Here is an 18673-nt window from a genome sequence, read left to right on the forward strand (position 1 = left end):
ACTCATTGACATTTAGTCACAATAATTTGTGTGGACGTTAATTTCCTTGGTCATGTCAGCAAAGGCCTTTTGAGCAATTAAATATAATAGGAGTCAGCACCGCTGTAATACAATCCCACTGGACAGAAAACCAGTAATGTTTAGTTTTTTTGCTTTTAAAAACAAAGAAAGACAGAATTTAATTGGAGGAAAATGAGAAAATCATCAGATTTGTGTATACATTCTAGAGTTTTATCTCCTCTGTGCCCAATAGCTCAGTCAGTATAACTCCCCTTGGAAATCTGTGGTTGTCCTGTACCAGAGTTTTCACTTCACCCTAGAACATTGTTGTTCAATGATCATGCACACATTGTTGTTAATGAACACGTGTGTGTGTGTGCATGCGTGTGTGTGTGTGTGTGTGTGTGTGTGTGTTATAGTTTGTAACTTTGTTCTTGCCCCCAAATAATGTCATTAACTGGAAAAATGTTGACAAAAGAGTAAAAGACAAATAGAATTTTAAAATGGAGGGGTGTCCAGTATCTGTGAGTACTTGGTTTAATTAGCTAAGTTTCCATACCGAAAGGAGAAGGGCTGTGGGAGAGACGTGTTCAAAGAGACATTCATCCAATGGAAGCAGGTTTGGCCACATGGTTGGTAGTAAGCATGCCATCACTGTACAGTGTGTAAGAGGGCTGATTCTGAACTCAGAATCTTAGCACAGAGATGTTGAGAAATCACTTTGGTAGTGATGCTATACTTCTGTTTCCAAGTGCCTGATGTAATAGGGTATCTTTATTTCCAGTTAGCTTGAATATGACATTTGATAAAATAGCAAAGCAACACACAATTAAGCTAATCTTAATTGTTGAAATTTCACATTAATTTGCAAATACCATGTATTTATTTCCATTAGTTTTCACATACTTGTGGAATCAGAAGTTAAACTGATGTAGTTTTACTTTGATATTGGTTTAACTATTCTGATTATTTTGAAATACACATCGGAAACTTACTATAGTTTTTGGCAATGTCAAAACCATCAAGTCAAGGATAAATGTCAAATGTTGTAGGGACTGTTTTCAAATTTTTAAAGTGTTAGTAAACAATTTGAGTTTACAATAGTGTTGGTTTTTACCTGAGAAAATATATTCAAGCATATTTACAAAAAGCATTTCAGTCGGCCGTTATCTAGTCCTGGTGTCACGGGTGTAAGAGTGCCGAGTGGATGTCTCTCTGTAAATGTTACTGACAGTGGCCTACCTGCCTTACATATGCAGGTACCAAACTGCTGTGATAAGATCACACGTACCCTGTGAACACAGATCGGCATTTGCAGATGATAAAAAGCACGTGGTTAATTGAGCACCATATTTAATCCAGCCTTGCAGCAGAGTAGCACCTGACTGTCATACTTCACTTCAATGTGCACACTGGAGCTGATTTCATCTGTGCTAGACAACTGCACTTCATGGAAAGAGGCTTTTCTTGATAGGCAATTAACAATAATTAGGAAAATTTGCCTCAAAATGATGTCAACATGAGATTGTTTAAGAAAGTTGAATGTCAGTGAGTTAAGAAGGAAGTTCTCTGACACAGGGATGGCACGTGAAACATGAAGTGTTAATTTAGCTTTTCTGCTCATTGTTCATGCACAATATTATTTTGTCATTCAGACACTGCGCTGACAGAGTTTAAGGGTGTTAAAATAGTGCTGCTGGAATAAAAAGAGGATTAATTTACCATTGGCCAATTAGCCAAGGGTACTTAATGGTCTCTAAAGGCTACTGAAGTCTAACTGCTAGCAGCAGCATTGCTGGAAAGTCCTCCACATTACCTTCATCTGCCTGACATCTTCTGAAACACTGTAGGCTTTTAATAGCAGCACCTCTCAGAGAGGAGTTTTGGGAGTGATGCTGTAACTGAGGAAAATTTTCATTTGAGACTTCATTACATAGGTAATTACATTTCTGTCTAAGATACCTTAGTTGGTGGTATTCTGTGTTTTTTATCTTGAATGTGAATATCAAAACAAAGAAAAACTCATATTTTAGAATTAGGTACTTTTAATTATTACTAATTTGAAATTTCTTAATCTAAGTTTTATGTCTTCCTGTGTACTTGTATGGAAAATATGTGTTGGTGATCAAAAAATAATGAAATTGTCCTGATAATTCATGTGATCAGTTAACTGATTTATTCTTTAATCTCCCATAGGGAAACAAAAATTATATCTTTCTGTTTTGTCCTCTATGAATGAGCAATATTCTGAATAAAAAATATTAATTCTACTCACTAATAAAAATATACTTAATTTTGAATGTATTTATAGAATACTCTTGCTGTAAAAGTCACAAGATACTATGAAATTTGAATATTTTTCCATTCATTCTACTTAAATACAATTACAAGGAAATTGTTATGATTATATTGCATGACAAATTTTTTCTTTTTGTTCCTTTAACTTTCTGGTTAATTTTTTATTAGTCATTCCATTCATTTATATCTCAAATGATATCCCACTTTCAATTTACTCCTCCACCAAACCTCCCATCCCACGTCTGCCTCCCCCCTCCCCTTTGCCTGTATGAGAGTGCTCCCCCACCCACCAACACTTTCCCGCCCCACTGCTCCAACAGCCCCTTACTCTGTGGCATCAGACCTCCCCAGGACCTAGGGCCTCCCCTCACATTATTGTCAGGCAAGGCCATCCTCTGCTATGTATGTATCTGGAGCCATGGATCCCTCCAGGTACACTCCTTGGTTGGAGGTCTAGACTCTGGGAGAACTGGGTGGTCAGGCCAGCCTATGTTGTTCTTCCAGTGGAGTTGTAATCCTGCTCTGCTCCTCCAGTCCTTCTGCCAGCTCCCCCACCCGGTTCCCTGAGCTTCATCTGATGGTTGGCTCCAAGCGTCATCTGCATATGCATTGGTCAGTTGCTGACAGGGACTTCCTCAGAATCGGCCACACTAGGTTCCTGTCAGGTCCTCTTCACCACAGCAACAGTGTTGGGTTGGTGTCTGCAAACATGATGGATCCTCAGGTAGGGTAGTCCCTGGCCTGCCCTTCCTTCAGTCTCTGTTCCACTTTTTATCCCAGTTCTTCCTTAGGACAGGAACATTTCTGGGTTAAAAACTTTGAGATGGGTGGGTGGTCCCATCCCTCAACCAGGGGCCGTACCTATCTATTGGAGGTGGTCTCAACATGTTCTGACTCCCCCTTCTCTGCACATTTTGGCTAAAGTCATCCCTGTTGGGTCCTGGGAGCCTCATGTTTCCCTGAAGTCTGGAACCCTCCAGTGGCTATCCCCCTGGTTCCTCTTCCCCCCTGTAACCTATTTTGCTCGATTTCCTGACCCTTTGTACCTCTCTCACTTCTCCAGTTCCTGATACTGCCACCCTTATTTCCTTCCCCCTTCTTTCTCCCTCCCTTATCTTTCTCTCCTTCCACTTCTCACAATCTTCCTGTACCCCTAACCCAATACAGTACTGAAGCATCCACACTCGAGTCTTCCTTTTACTCTCCATATGGTCTGTAGGTTGTATCATGGGCATTGTGAGCTTTTGGGCTAATATCCACGTATCAGTGGGTGCATATCATGTGTGGTTTTTCTGTGATTGGGTTACCTCACTCAGGATGATATTTCTAGTTCAATCCGTTTGCCTATGAATTTCATGAAGTTACTGTTTTTAATAGCTGAGTAGTACTCCATTGTGTAGATGTACCACATTTTCTGTATCCATTCCTCTGTTGAGGGACATCTGAGTACTTTCCAGCTTCTGGCTGTTATAAATAAGGCTGCTGTGAACATAGTGGACCATGTGTCTTTGTTACATGATGGAGCTTCTTTTGTGTATATGCCCAGGAGTGGAATAGCTGGGACTTCAGGTAGAACTATTTCCAATTTTCTCAAGAACTGCCAAACTGATTTCCAGAGTGGTTGTACGAGCTTGCAATCCCACCAACAATGGAGAAGTGTTCCTCTTTCTCCACATCCTCCCCAACATGTGCTGTCACCTGAGTTTTTGATCTTAGCCATTCTGACTGGCGTGTGGTGGAATTTCAGGGTCTGTTTGATTTGCATTTCCTTAATGACTAAGGATGTTGGGCATTCCTTTAGGAGCCATTGGATATCCCTCAGCTGTAAATTCTTTGTTTAGCTCCATACCCCATTTAATAGGGTTATTTGACTCTCTGGAGTCTAACTTCTTGAGTTCTTTATATATATTAGACATTAGCCCTCTATCAGATAGAGGATTGGTAAAGATCTTTTCCCAATCTGAGGGTTGCCATTTTGTCCTAATGAGAGTGTCCTTTGCCTTACAGAAGCTTTGCAGTTTTATGAGGTCCCATTTGTTGATTGTTGATCTTAAAGCATAGGCCATTGGAGTTCTGTTCAGGAAGTTTTTCCCTATGCCCAAATAAAATTGTAAATTGCTTCTTCTATAAGAACAAGCAAAAAGAGAGTGAGAGAATGTAAGTGAATTTTGACTTTTGTATTCAGCACCATTGTCCTTAGTGAGTCCTAATAAGAATTTAAGAGTGAAGATGTGGGGATCCAGGTATGGTGACCTGCGTCTATAATCCCAACCCTGAGGGCTGAAGCAATAATGTCAAAGTCTGAGGACAACCTGAGCTACACAATCAGTCTTAGTCAGTCTCAGTCAGTCTCAATCTCTCTCTCTCTCTCTCTCTCTCTCTCTCTCTCTCTCTCTCTCTCTCTCGCTCTCTCTCTCTCTCTCTCTCTCTCACACACACACACACACACACACACACACACACACACACACGTTTCTATAGTGGAGACCAAAGACCACAATCTAGCAACCCTCTGACTTTTGCTCTGGTGTGGGCAGGAAAGCTCTCTCTGCCACCCATCTTTGCTTCCCAAAGCTCTGTGTGTAACAATAGCACACCATCCAATGTCTTACTGCTTTTCTAGATCCTACTTTCAAAACAAAAGTACTGTAATTTTTAGAAATGAGGAACAGGTTAAATTTTTACTCTGGTGGTGAGAAGTAGACAGGGCAGGCAAACAGTGTCTTTGGACACCATATGGTGGTCATTGTCCAGAAAAAAAGAGCCCAGAATCTCTCTTTATCCTAAGAAAGGTACCCTGTTCTGCTCCTGTCCCACTGCTCTCCTTCTAATGTATGTGAATACTCAATGCATTGTTACCTGCACAGCACAGAGCATCCTGGGCATTGTTTCATTCAGTGTCTCAGTCTCTTCAGTGCTTTGCTCTTTGGAGCTGCCCAAATCAGTCTCTGTGGGACTTTAACACTGGGAAGTGATTGGCAAGTGTTTCAGTCTTCTTTGTAAACCCTGTTCTTGTCTATATTGGGTCTTTAGAATATTTTGCATTGGCCCTGTTTCATTGTTCTTGGACATAAAAATGTTTACCCAGGTTCCCTGCTGGGGAAGAAGAGCACTCTCTTTCCTCAGGACCACCTTGCAGCTACTTACCTATGCTCTGATCGATTCCTTCCCAGTGGGAAAGCTCAAACTCAGGGTAGTGTGTGGGCATTGATGCTGTCCTTAGTTTGGGGAATAGAGTATATCATGGGGATACAGGGAAGGAAACTGGATAGTGTTTACGAAACTGCCCTGAGGGTAAGAGCGACTCCCTTCGTTCTCTAAAATGTTCACTATTATGTTAAGATGTGTCCAACAGGCTCATGTGTTGGACAAGGGGCCCTATATGATGAGAACTATTTTGTAAAGTGGTACAAACTTTAAAAGGGGGGAATGTACCTGGGGAAAGTACTTCATTCAGGACAAGCACTTGAAGGTTATACCTGTTTTCTTCCTGGCCACTGCTCTCTAGCCTATACCTTATTGAGGAAAGAGAAACACTCCTTGTGATAGTCTGATATAAGAACCTGCTAAGCTGTGCCTCACACCTGACCCAAGGAATGGAATTAATAAGCAGATTTTATTTCTAAGCTGCTAAGTTTATGGTAATTTTTATACTGTGAATATCTGTTACAATAGTGCAGTGTGTAGCTAATAAACTTAGAATAATCTGTTGATGAATGTTACTGGGTCTAGATTTAGCTACCAAAAGGTTAGCTCGTAGCTTCTTTATTTATCATTGAAAACACAGACTCTATGGCACATGGTATGCAGGGGAGGGGGGGATGAATGATAAATACTGAGTCAAATTCTAAATCTAGGTTCTCATATCCAGATGCTCTGGAAAATGTCATGGTGAAGCCCAGTAATAATAGAAGTGACTTGTATATGAAGTCCCACAGTAGAAACAAGGAAGATAAGGTGAAGGGTGACTTATTTACCATGTCCATGAATCTCCAGATTCCATGCTGAAGACATTGAAAGGAAGCTTCTAGCCTGAGAGTTTGGTGGCCAATTAAACCACAAGTGCGGAGCTAGTATCCACTGATACTAGCATACAGAATTGAACATGTGAGCTAGCAAGATGGTACTTAATACCAGGCCTAATGATCCGAGTTTGAGAGTCTGAGTCATAGAGCAGACATATAGGAAGCAAAGAGCTAACTCCCAAAGATGTCTTATGACTCCCACATGTGTACTGTGGTACCCTCTTCCCAAGTGGGCACATGTGAACACACACAAAATAAGTTTTTTAAAAAATTAGAGAATATGAAACATTTTCTGTAAAAAAAAAATCAAAGAAATAACATTAATACAAAATTATGGGTCAGATAAAATTGGAATGAGAATGTTATTTAAACTTCATGCCATGGGCTTGTGATCCTTACTGGAGGTGAGGTAACAGGCTAGGCTGGGGGAGGAAGGAGCTGGGATTTTGTTAGTTTTTATTTTTAAGTTATAACCTACATAGTTTCTGTGATGCACACAGTATTACCCTAACACCTTAAAAAGAACATATACTTTACTTACATCCTGTCTTCCTTGGGTCAGGAGTCAGACACAGCCTAGTAGGGCCCTTGGATCAGAGTTTTACAAGTTGTAGTCAATGTGTCAGCCAAGCTGCCTCCCTTTCTGTGGCGTAGACTTAGCAGCCTTAAGCTCCTGTCAGTGTGACCTCTGCCGTGATGGACCATGACCTGCAACTATGGAGCAATGTAAAATATCCCCGACTTAAGATTTTTGTCATGTACTTTGTCACAGCAAAGATATAATTAAAATTAAAGAAAATCAGTACTAAGAAGCAAGGCTTATGCTGTGATAAATATGGCCGTGTGGTTCTTAGACCTTGGAGCTGGTTTGTAAAAGAAATGTGGAAGAATCTGGAACTTTGTACTAAAACTCAGACTTAGTGGGCCATTCAAGGCAGACATTGAAGGGCCAGCTCATGAATTTTCAGAGAGGAACAATAACTCTATCAAGAACTGAACTAGGGGCCAATTGTAGAATGTTCTTACAAGGATCTGGCTCCATCCCGCATGTGTCCTGAGAACTTCTGTGAGGCTGAGTACAGGATTGGTGGATGAATTCCTTTAGCAGAGAGGAGTTCAAAGCCATAGCGTTCAGGATGTGGCATGACTACAACTCAGTGTACTTACTTCTATTCACAGTGAGAGGAACCAGAAAGGGAATGACAGTGGAAAGTGTGCTGGAGAGAGTTGTAGAGCAAATTTAACATCACAGACAAGGAGAGCACAGACAAAGACGACTCAGTAATTGATGGAAAGAAACCTTAGTCTCTTTATTGGATCATTAGGAATGGTACCCAAAGGCAAGACCCACAGCCATTGATGGCTGCATGAAAATGCAAATTCATGTCTAATGAGAGAGCCTCAACTGAATCAGAGAATGACCCTGCTCCTATTCAAATGCAGCTTCTCAGGGAAATGTTTTCCTGGGGTCAGCACCCAGAACCTTATGGGACTGTACTACAGGGAGGTAGGCTCCACCCAAGCAGGCAACAAAGTGGCAATGTGCTCCATAGGTCACAGTTTTTGTGGGTATGAAAGATATAAAGTTAAGGGTTTAATGGAGTCTTTATTTATGGATCCAGAGAGCAGCTGAGGCCAGGCAACATGAGGCAAGGGTCTGAGTCCCTATAAGGAGGTCCTGTAGGCCATTTCATAAAACTCTGAAGATGGAGCATGCCTTTCAGTGGAGACCCCAGGGTTCTGGCGATGCCAAGATCTTGGTTGTCTGGAAAGTAAAGCTGCTAGTATGGACTGGGACTGTCTGAGAGAGGGACTGCACTATAAGGGACTGCACTATATAAGGGACTGCACTATATAAGGGACTGCACTATAAGGGACTGCACTATAAGGGACTGCACTATATAAGGGACTGCACTATAAGCAGCAGAGCCTTTGGTACACAGAGAATCCACCATGTGTCCAAGGTGCTAGACATGGAGATGTAAAATCTGGTTGGCCCTCCTGGGTTAATTTTCCTCTGATCTCATCATTCTTGGCTATGCCCTAATCTTCTCTCTAGAATGGAAACATTAAAATTGTGCCTTTGTTTATTGAAATTATATAGTGTGTTTTACAATGAAATTAGGGTTCAAAGTAAAGAGATTGCATTGAGTCTCGGAAGAAACTTTTCATATCTAAACAGTACTGAAAACATGAAAAATTACAGCTACTCTTTGGGCTGAATATATTTTGCATTGGGGCATGGACATGAGACATGGACATGGAGACAAAGGGTAGAAGATTATGGGTCTAAAGTAATATTTTTTAATGTCAAGTTAATTAGGAGTTAATTGTGATATTTAATACTGATTGCCAACATGATAGAATGTAGCCCTACCTAGGCGACCACTCTGCAGGTGCATTTATGAGGGATTATCTAAATTAGGTTAGCCTCTTGCCATGCCGCCTGTGAAGGATGATCAAGATGCAGAAAGACACATGGTGGCTGTGGGGAACACCCCTCCATGGGCATGGCTACTGAACCAAATGAAAGGAGAAAATAAGCTAAGCATGGGCATTCACTGCTTTCTGCCTCCCCACTGTGGGTCCAGTGTGCACAGCTGCTGGGCGCTCCAACCACATCACTTTTAACTGCCTTAGCGTTTCTGTTGCTGTAGTCAAACACCAGGCCAAAAATCAACTTGGAGAGGGGAAGGGTTTATTTCCTCTTGCAGTTTGTAACCCACCATCCAGAGACGTCTGAGAACTGATACAGAGGCCATGGAGGAGTGCTGCTTACAGGAGAGGGGAAGGGTTTATTTCCTCTTGCAGTTTGTAACCCACCATCCAGAGACGTCTGAGAGCTGACACAGAGGCCATGGAGGAGTGCTGCTTACAGGCTTGCCCGCAAGTTAGTCTGCTCAAGGCGTTTGTTCAAAGATGCCTCTTCCCAAATGATTTTAGCTTGTGTCATGTTGGGATAAAACTAACCATCATAATTGACCCTTTGCCAGTTTGACACACAACTACATCATTATTCAACTAAAAACTTTTCTTTCTCCTCATTATGTTAATATTAATATTACAATATAAAACATTCTAACTTTTTAACAATCCCACAGCTTTTAAAAATTAAGGGACCTTAAAAGTTCTGTTTCTTTAAAACATCCAAATTCTCTTTCAAGTTCCAACTTTCTCTAAAATAGCCACTCTCTCTAAAATATCTGTAGTCTCTTTAAGACTCACAATTATCTATAAAACTCCAAAGCATCTTTAAAAGTTCAAAGTCTCTTAACTTTTGGCTCCTTTAAAATAAAGTTTAAAAAAGGCTACGTACTTTCTTCCAAGAAGGAAGAATCATAGCATGGTCACAAACCAGATTATATTTAAACAGTGCAGTGCTCAGTCACCCTTCTGGGACTCACAACTTTCTAAGTCCCAAAGGTCTTCTCACGCACACATATCACATCTTCTGAGTTCAAGCTGGCTCTACCCTGTGACTGCTTGTCTGTTGTTTTTGTGTTGTCCAATGGTGCGTGTACCTCCAAACTGCTGGACTCTCAGCAACCGTGAGTCACCTTCATCGGTGCTCTCTTTAGGGAACCCAACCCTTCCACATGGTGCTAAGGTTCTCTGTGACCCTTACCCTTTCACATCTTCAGAACTAGTGCCACCTGGCAGACTCTCACACATGACTGAGTTTTGCAGCTATCACAAGGTATAGGTTTGGCCCTCTCTGAACCACAGCACCTCTATGCTGATCCTGAAGAAACACTTCCCAGAAAATTTCTCCTCAGTGACAGCTGATTCTTCAGCTCCAGATAACTAGGGACACAGTTACCAAGTCAAACTATTGAACAGTACTGATTGAGTATTTAGAGGACTCTCTGACTTTCCTCTGAAGCTTGACCAGCCGGACTTCCACGACGAGCTGCATTGCTCTCAAAGTTCTTCTCTTCCAGACATAAACAAAACAGCCCGCTGGGCTCTGAGCACTCAGTGCCTTTCTATCTCAATATTCAAATGTACCACAGTTCTTCACAAAACACATGGTGAGGTCTGCTGTAGCAATATCCCATGACTGGTAACAATTATATTTTAGTGCTTCTATTACTGTTATAAAACACCATGGGAAAAATCGACTTAGGGAAGAAATGATCTCTTCAATCTTATAGCCCATACCTCGTCATCTTAGGAAGTCATGGTAGGAACTTGAAGCAGGAACCTGGGAACAGGAGCTGAAGTAGAGGCCATGGGAGAGTGCTGTATGTTGGTTTTATTACAGGCCAATCTAGTAAGGGTATTTTCTTAACCAAGGGGTCCTCTTCCCCAATAACTCTGGCTTGAATAAAGTGGACATAAAATTAGCCTGCCCACCAACCATAATTAACCATAACCTTGAGCTGCAATTCAAAATAAATCCTCCTTCTAGTTGCTTTGTAATCTTTGATCCCAGCATCACGTAAGTAACTAATGCACCTCCCTTAGGTCTTTGTCTTCTAGCTCTGCTTGTAGTTCTCTGACTACATGGGAACTCACTTCATGCCGATAGGGAATCACCTTCTCAAGGAGAGTCCATAGCCTTTCTCTAAGGGCACATCTGACCAGATTAGGAGCAGTCAGGGTACTCCTAACTGCAAATCACTTGGCTAGGAGCTGCCATTGCATGAACAGCATCCTAATACAATATAGTCATTACAGTGCTAGCCCGTTTATAAACAAACCCAATCACTGTGCAAGCATGAGAGTGTTAGGATGTGGTTCCTTAGAGTTAGCTGAGAACGGCGTCATAACTCAGGTCCATTGCAAAGAGTAACTCTTCCATCTAAATATAATTTACCTAATTTTTCAATGTTTCATGTTTTTAATTTAAACATAAAATTTGATATAGGAAATATATATATGTATGTATATGTATATATGGTACCTTGTGATATTTCAGTATACTTGAATCCTGCTTAAATTGTATTAAATATATCTGTCTTAATAATTCGTCATTTCTCTTCAGTATAAACATTCAAAATTCTTGCTTCTTGACTTTTGAAGTATCCACTGCATCATCATAAAGTATAGTGACCCTACTGTATACAGCAGGCCTTCTTATTCCTAGCCAAGTAAAATTTAGTACCACTGATGAGTCTCTGCTTGTGCCTTCCTTCCCTCCTTCCCTTGGCCTCTGCTAACCATTCTGCTTCTGCCTTCTGTGAGGTTAGCTTTATGTAGATGCCACCTATGATCGGATCATGCAATCCTCACTCTCTGCCTGTGCTGTGTGAAAATTTCTTAGACAAATAAATGTCTATTCATCCCAGCTTGGGTACCAATGACAGACTAAAGAAGCAATGTCTTACAAATTTAGCTTGACAAACCAGTGAGTTTAACAGGGCCATAGGGACTTGCAGGAATGTGGGTGAAGAGTCACCTACAGTGGCATGCATACCTTATCAATGACCATATCACTGAAAAAAAAATCTCCTTTTCTTCCTGCAATGTTTAACTGTCTGTGTATACTGAAGAAAGGACATAGCCTTAGGATGAGGCCCTCTTTCCATCAACAGTTAACTGCCTATAAGTCTCTAGGGAAGGAGACAGCTTTTAGGGTTCCTTCCCTTTTCCTTGATGGAATGTTAGTAGATCCAGGAAAGTGGGTTTGATGAGGCTTAGTAGTAATTTTGTACAGTTCTTCTGCTAGCAGTTTATACCTGGTGAGAGTTCAGGAGGAGAATAGCCCTGTCTTGCCCAGAATACCCTGTTCCACACCAGCCTCATTTGCTTAATATAACACAGTGATCATCAGTTCTATGTGCGCATTCTTCTTAATTAGTAACACGCTAGTAGTAGCTCATTTAAATTTATAGTGTTATGTTCTGCCTTATAACCTTTACTTGGAATTGTTTTACTATAGTTATACTAACACAGGGCTCAATACTTATTGTAACTGATGATAACATTGGAATTGAATAGTTTCAGAGGACTATGGAAGGACTCCTGTGGTGAAAGCTCAGAGGCAGAGGACTTGATCTTTAATAAGTAAGAACTTCATAGTGACTCTAAACTGAAGCTCTGTCTTAAGACAAATGATAGAATTATTATATACACACACTCAGCAAAACTTTACTCATCTGTGTCCTCAGCTTTAAAACACATTCCTAGGCTCCCTAAGTGGCGCTTATCACAGAGCAGTAGTATTCTTGATAATCCTGCCCCTTGCATAGAGGACTTCACTTTACATCTTCAAAACTGCTTTCCTCGGATAGGTGACTTCTGAAGGATGAGGCCAACCTGCAGTGTGCACAGGAGATTCAGAAAAGTAAAAGAAATTATCGTCCATCTATCTGTTTTCTATTATTCCTCTTGTGAGTGTTATGGGCATAAACATCTTAAATGTTTACTTAAATACGGAAAAACAAGAACAAAATAAACTCAGATTACTAATAACAAAATAACACAATGTTAAGGGCAACATTAATTTATTGGCAGATTATACAGCATGCTGTCTTTATAACAAGGCTGCCTAAAAAGTCATTCTCACAGATCAAACCAAGTATAAGCAAAAGACATTTATGTCCATTTCTTGAGTTGTCTAAAGAATTTCTCAAGTATATCAAATTCATAAGCTGAGAGACAGAAGACAGCCAAAGTCATTTGTCAAAAAAATCTTGAGGGAATTCTACATATATCAAATATTAGAAATATTACTTATAAACTGTAGATTTAGATTTAAAATACTGGCTAACGCATCGTGTGTGTGTGTGTGTGTGTGTGTGTGTGTGTGTGTGTGTGTGTGTAGACAGGGTCTCAGATATCCCAGGTTGGCCTCACTATGTAGTTGAGGATGACTTTACACTTAACGATCCTCCTGAGTAGGAACATGCTAACCCACTCTGTTGGTTTGAGTATGCTCGGCCCAAGAAGTGGCACTGTTAGGAGGTGTGGCCTTGTTGGAGGCAGTGTGTCACTTTTGGGGCTGGGCTTTGAGATCCTCCTCCTAGCCACATGAAAGAAAGTCTTCTCCTGTTTCCCCCAGACCAAGATGTAGAATTCCTGACTCCTCCAGAGCCATGCCTGCCTGGACACTGCCAAGATAACAATGGACGGACCCTGTGAGATCATAAGCCAGCCCCAATTGAATGTTGTTCTCCATAAGAGTTGCCTTGGTTATGATGTCTCTTCACAGCAGTGGAAACTGTAACTAAGAGATAGTATTGGGGTCAAGCTCAGGCTCATACCTGTGAGACAGGTACTCTATAAACTAAACTATATGCATATATAACCATTGCCAGCCTCAAGTATTATTTTCTCTAGTGAACCAGCATTATTCCTGTTTGCCTTCTCCATGATTTCACTGTTTCTTCTTTAGGTGACTTTTTATCATTGCTAAATTTATTTTTACATGTATATATGGATGTCTTTTAAAGATCCATTCATGATGTTAAGAGTGTGCTAGCATGGAAGAAATAAAGCTGTGATGTTCTATACTTATAAAAAACGAAAGAAAGCCTCATCAAACCCACTTTCCTGAGGGACGTGAGAGTCCACTAATAACTGTGGCCATGAGTTATCTGTTCACAAGAAGTAATCTCAAAAGTTTAATTTAGCTCCATAGTATTAACATCAGAATTAAAGATATTCTGGGACAAACTGTCTCAGTAAAATCCCATTATTACCAATGAGTGTCTTCATTTGCATGATATAAGCTACTATGTAAGAAACAAAGGCTTCCCTTGGCATGTTGTAGTTATAGTATGTTTGTACTATACATAAGGAATTTTGAAAAATTTAGAAGTTTCTCTTTGTTCTGAAATACTATATGTCTTAGTTAGGGTTCCATTTCTTTGAAGATACACCATGAACAAGGCAACTCTTCTGAAGGCAAACACTTAATTGGGGCTGGCTTACAGTTTCAGAGGTTTAGCTCACTGTCCTCATGGTGAGTAGCATGACAGCATGTAGGCAGGTATGGTGTTGAAGTTGCTGCCAGTTCTACTTCCTGATCCAAAGGCAGCCAGAAGATGACTGGCTTCTAGGCAGCTGGGGGTAGGGGACTGTCTCAAAGCTCACCCCCACAGTGACACATTTCCTCCAACAAGGCCTTATCTCCTAACAGTGCCACTCCTTGGGTGAAGTGAACCACCACGTTATATAATTTTTAGATATTATGGTGAACCTGTGTGTACAGGTATATGGAGCATAGTCATTGCTCAAGGATTTAGAATTTACTAGGATTTAGTAACAGGAGAGAATTGAGAATTACACTCCCCAACTCAGTGCATGGGAGAAACTCACTCTCAGAGGTTGGTGCTGCTGTGACCATTAGTAGAGGAGCATCTCTCCATGGAGGGTTTGGACTCATACCTGACCAGAGTACTAAGAATGGGTAACTGTTGGATGCTCAGCCTGGATAGGAGGTCTGCACTGTCCCTCCATGGCTCAGGGAACACTGTGGGAGGAGGAGTGGAAAGCATGTGACAGCTAGAGGAAGCGCTGTGGAGAACCATCTTTGTGCCACTGCATCCTTGAGAAGACCCGCAGAAGACGGACCTGTTACCATTATACCATAGAAGGGGAGGGGCTCTTGAAGATATAGAGGAAGTCAGTCTCTGTCTCTCTCTGTCTCTCTCTGTCTCTCCTCTCTCTCTCTCCCTCTCTCTCTTTCTCTCTCTCTCTCTCTCTCTCTCTCTCTCTCTCTCTCTCTCTCTCTCTCTCTCTCTCTCTCTGTAGCCATTGATGAATTGCCCATGTGTTTATCAACAACACCTCAACTGTGGCAACAGGAGGAACTCTAATTAAACTACCTGGGTCACCAGAAGAATAAATTAATTGCAAAGACCTAAAATTAGAAGGGGCACTAGTTGGGAAGAGAAGGGGATTGATGGGAGAGAGACAAGAGAGGGTAATGGGGTCAATATGATCAAAATACATTTATATGCATGTATTAAAACACAGATTAAAAGCCATTCTTGTCTACAATTAATATATACAAGGATTTCAAGATAAAATGCATTTGTTGTGGGAGCTAAGAGATAGAAACATGTCTTTGCAGAAGAAAAGGAGAAATGCCAACAAAATCATTGTTAAGAGAAGTTAAAGTTTTCCCTTAAAAGTACAAGGAAGAAGAGTACTTTCTCAACTGAGAAGGTGCAATGTATTGAGCCTCTGGTAGGGCGCACCAGGCAAGACTGACTTCAGGTGACTTCTATTGGAACACAGACAGAAGCTAAACCTTCTGTTACTACAAACAGCTGAATTTTATTCTGTCAGGATGAAATATCTTGGAAGGGCTTCAGATGAGGGAATGACACACAGTGTTGGTTGAGGAAGTAGTGGGGAAGTGGCATGAAGGTAGGGGAAGGTTGGGGGAGAACAGGGAGAGGGGTCTAGATGTAGTCCACATAGAATTCAATGTTAGCACTGAGTGAGTGACATGAGAATGAAAATAAGAAACACTTCATAATGCACAGAACTGGACGTTGGTTGGACATAGAGAATTAATAGAGAGGAGAGAGGAGACAATCTTTGATTGTACCAGGAAGAGTTTCAGATTTAAAGAAATTATAAGTTCAAGTTTAGATATTAATTATTAGTGACAATTTATAAATAAATTTGCCCTGGAATACTATAGAAACATGCAACTAGGTCATGTGCTAAAACATGGTGGCCAAAGAAATAGTTTTTAAACCAAAACACACTTTGGATAATCTTTTGCTGTCAAAATTTTTAAGCTCCAGGTGTGAATTCATGTTATTAAGTGTTCATATTCACGGTATGTGCTTACATATACAAGCACATGCTTAATTGTGGATTTATTGGGAATGTTTCTATACATTGAACATAAATAGTTTTCAGTATAGCATATCACATGTTTATATTGCTATACACTTAGTTGATTGATGGCATCCTTTGCTACTCCTGGTTGCAAGTCAGCAAGGAAAGAATTTTTCCTTCGTCAGAAGGATCTCAGAATCATTTTGTGTGGTTGTTCCTTGCGTTCGATTACCAGTGTATAAGCTTTGGAATAAAAAGTATTGAAGTTATTTACTCTCTTAAAGTGCTGTGAGTTGTTAAGCTACTGATGATCTCATGATGTTCTGCTGTCTAGATTAAGAAGAAATACTAGCATTCACAATATATTATTTAGCAAAAATATGATTTTAAATGTCAGATATAGGACAGTATTACTTCACCTCAACAGAACAATAAGACTGATCAATTAATTATCATTCAAGGAGATAAAACTGAGTGAGTTTGTTTGCATGGTATTTATTTTAACTAAATCCCTAACAAGCCTCATCTGCTAATTGGACTTAGCATTTCTGTTGCTAAATGAGAAGTGTTTTGGCTGCTACATACGTTAGTAAGATCTACCCAGTGGAATGAACACTAACATCTGTTATCCTGCCCTGCTCCAGCTTGGCTCTTACCAAGTACAGCCGCCCTGGAGTCGGTGTTATCCAATCTCTCTCTCTCTCTCTCTCTCTCTCTCTCTCTCTCTCTCTCTCTCTCTCTCTCTCTCTCTCTCTCTCTGTGTGTGTGTGTGTGTGTGTGTGTGTGTGTGTGTGTGTGTGTGTGGTGTGTGTGTGTGTGTATGTGTGTGTCCCATGTAGATGTGAAAGCAATGGTCATTATGAAAAAAGACCAACAAACTCTTATTTGTTGATTTTAACCTGATAAACTCTCTGACACTAATTAAAACCTGGGAGAGTTTAGAATTTTTGTAATGTTTTTATAACTATTTTGTAATTAATTTAATTATTTGACATTTTCTATCCTGTGAAATTTATTCTTCCAATCATTAACTCTGAATGTTTTCATGAAATCTTTTTTTTTAAGAAGCTAACTCTTGATTTAGCTGAACTTCGAAAAGAGAAAGAAGATTTGTTGAAGAAAGTGGAGTCTTCATCTGACATCACAAGCTTGGCAGAAGAAGTTTCCAGAATAATGGCCCCACAGATACAAGTTACCACACTGGGTCCTTCAAGGAGCACGGATTTGGAAATAAAGCAATTGCAGTGTAAACTAAAGGTGAGTATACAGTATGATAGGTTCAAAACATCCAGTAAGTCACTGCATACTTAAAGATACTTAATGGATTCTAATTTAGTTGAATAAAAGTCACCACGATAAACTATTCCAAAAATCATGAATATTGCAGCTGAATAAGTCTTTCAAATCTCATAGCTCAGTTCTCTTTCTACAGTTTCTATTTAGTTTTTGTTTTCATAGACTAATAAGCACCCTGACATCCCACCTTAGGAGCTAAAGGAATGTAGCCACTGCCTTCTATGGCATTCAACTCCTGATGTTCTCTGTGTCTTGTTCCAGATGAACTGACTCCTTTCAGACACACTGTGTTGACACAGTAGGAGCTCTTCCCTCCTGTCAACTTCCTACTAGTTTTATTTAGTTGTTGGCTGGAGATAGGACTCAAGGAAGCAAGGCATGGGCCTGGGGAGAAAGGAAACCCAGAGACAGGTTATTTTGATTGTCCACAGCAAGTTAAACTGGGGTGAGGATACTCAGAATTCTTCTTGTTTATATAAGTTTCTATCTAACCCCAGATAACTTGCCAGTAACTTAAAAGTGAGGCTCATCTTAGTTTAAATAGAATTGCAAGAAGCAAGATCCATGTGCTTTAAACAGAAAGCTTATTTTTCTGCATTCTTTATACAAACATTATTTTTCCCACATGTAACTGTTTTCTTCAGTGAGGATTGCAGGCTGGAGGCTGACAGCAGTGGATCCAGGATGCTATGGTAGGCATCCCAGGCAGGGAGGGTCTAACTGGAAATGCACGGAGTGCTTTATAATTGTGTAAGTGACTGCAACAAGGGCAGTCGATGGCAAACTAGCGAGTATGTGCATGGCTGCTCTCAGCCCAGAGCATGAAGTTTTGAGCAGGGTTTAAGTGAGATCAAAAAGGGTCAAATGTAAGCCTGACCATTGCTCATGCTATCATCAGTAACAATCAGTTGTGAAATGGCATTAATTGGGGTGCCTCTTGCATAGCTCCTTGAGACAGTTTTTACATGAAGAACATACATCCTAGAAATGTAAAGAAAAAGTGTACACATTTTGGAGCATGTGCATTCTCTTGAAATGTATTTTTGTCTAGGAAATATAAATACAGTTTTTAAATTAAATGTTTCCATGCTTACTTTTCATACACCTGAAGGTGGGGCCATTGTTCTTGTCTTTATTTTCTGTGGAGATGTTGAGTTACTGTTCTTCGACATACTTTAAGTATTCATATTCCTAATTTAGCTTCTCACCCAGAAAACAGAATGATAGCGTCAGCATTATTAAGTTGAGTTATATTTGACTTATTTGATTTTGCTTGCCGCAGACATTCTAACAATTTAAAATTTAAATAT

The 18673-nt window shown here is 40.3% G+C and overlaps 1 protein-coding gene across 13 annotated transcripts in view; it reads left to right on the forward strand.

Moving 5' to 3' along the window:
* Nucleotides 1-18673, forward strand: part of Cntln (centlein) — a 274806-nt gene that overhangs the window by 216627 nt on the left and 39506 nt on the right. For 12 of the 13 annotated variants that reach the window (NM_001438394.1, NM_001438395.1, XM_087550987.1 and 9 more), the window contains 1 exon segment: nt 17133-17324. In NM_001438394.1, coding sequence (NP_001425323.1) covers nt 17133-17324 — 192 coding nt within the window. 13 annotated transcript variants of the gene reach the window in all.

This window comes from Rattus norvegicus, chromosome 5, assembly GCF_021556685.1.
Source record: "Rattus norvegicus strain SHRSP/BbbUtx chromosome 5, alternate assembly SHRSP_T2T, whole genome shotgun sequence".
Lineage (NCBI taxonomy): Eukaryota > Metazoa > Chordata > Mammalia > Rodentia > Muridae > Rattus > Rattus norvegicus.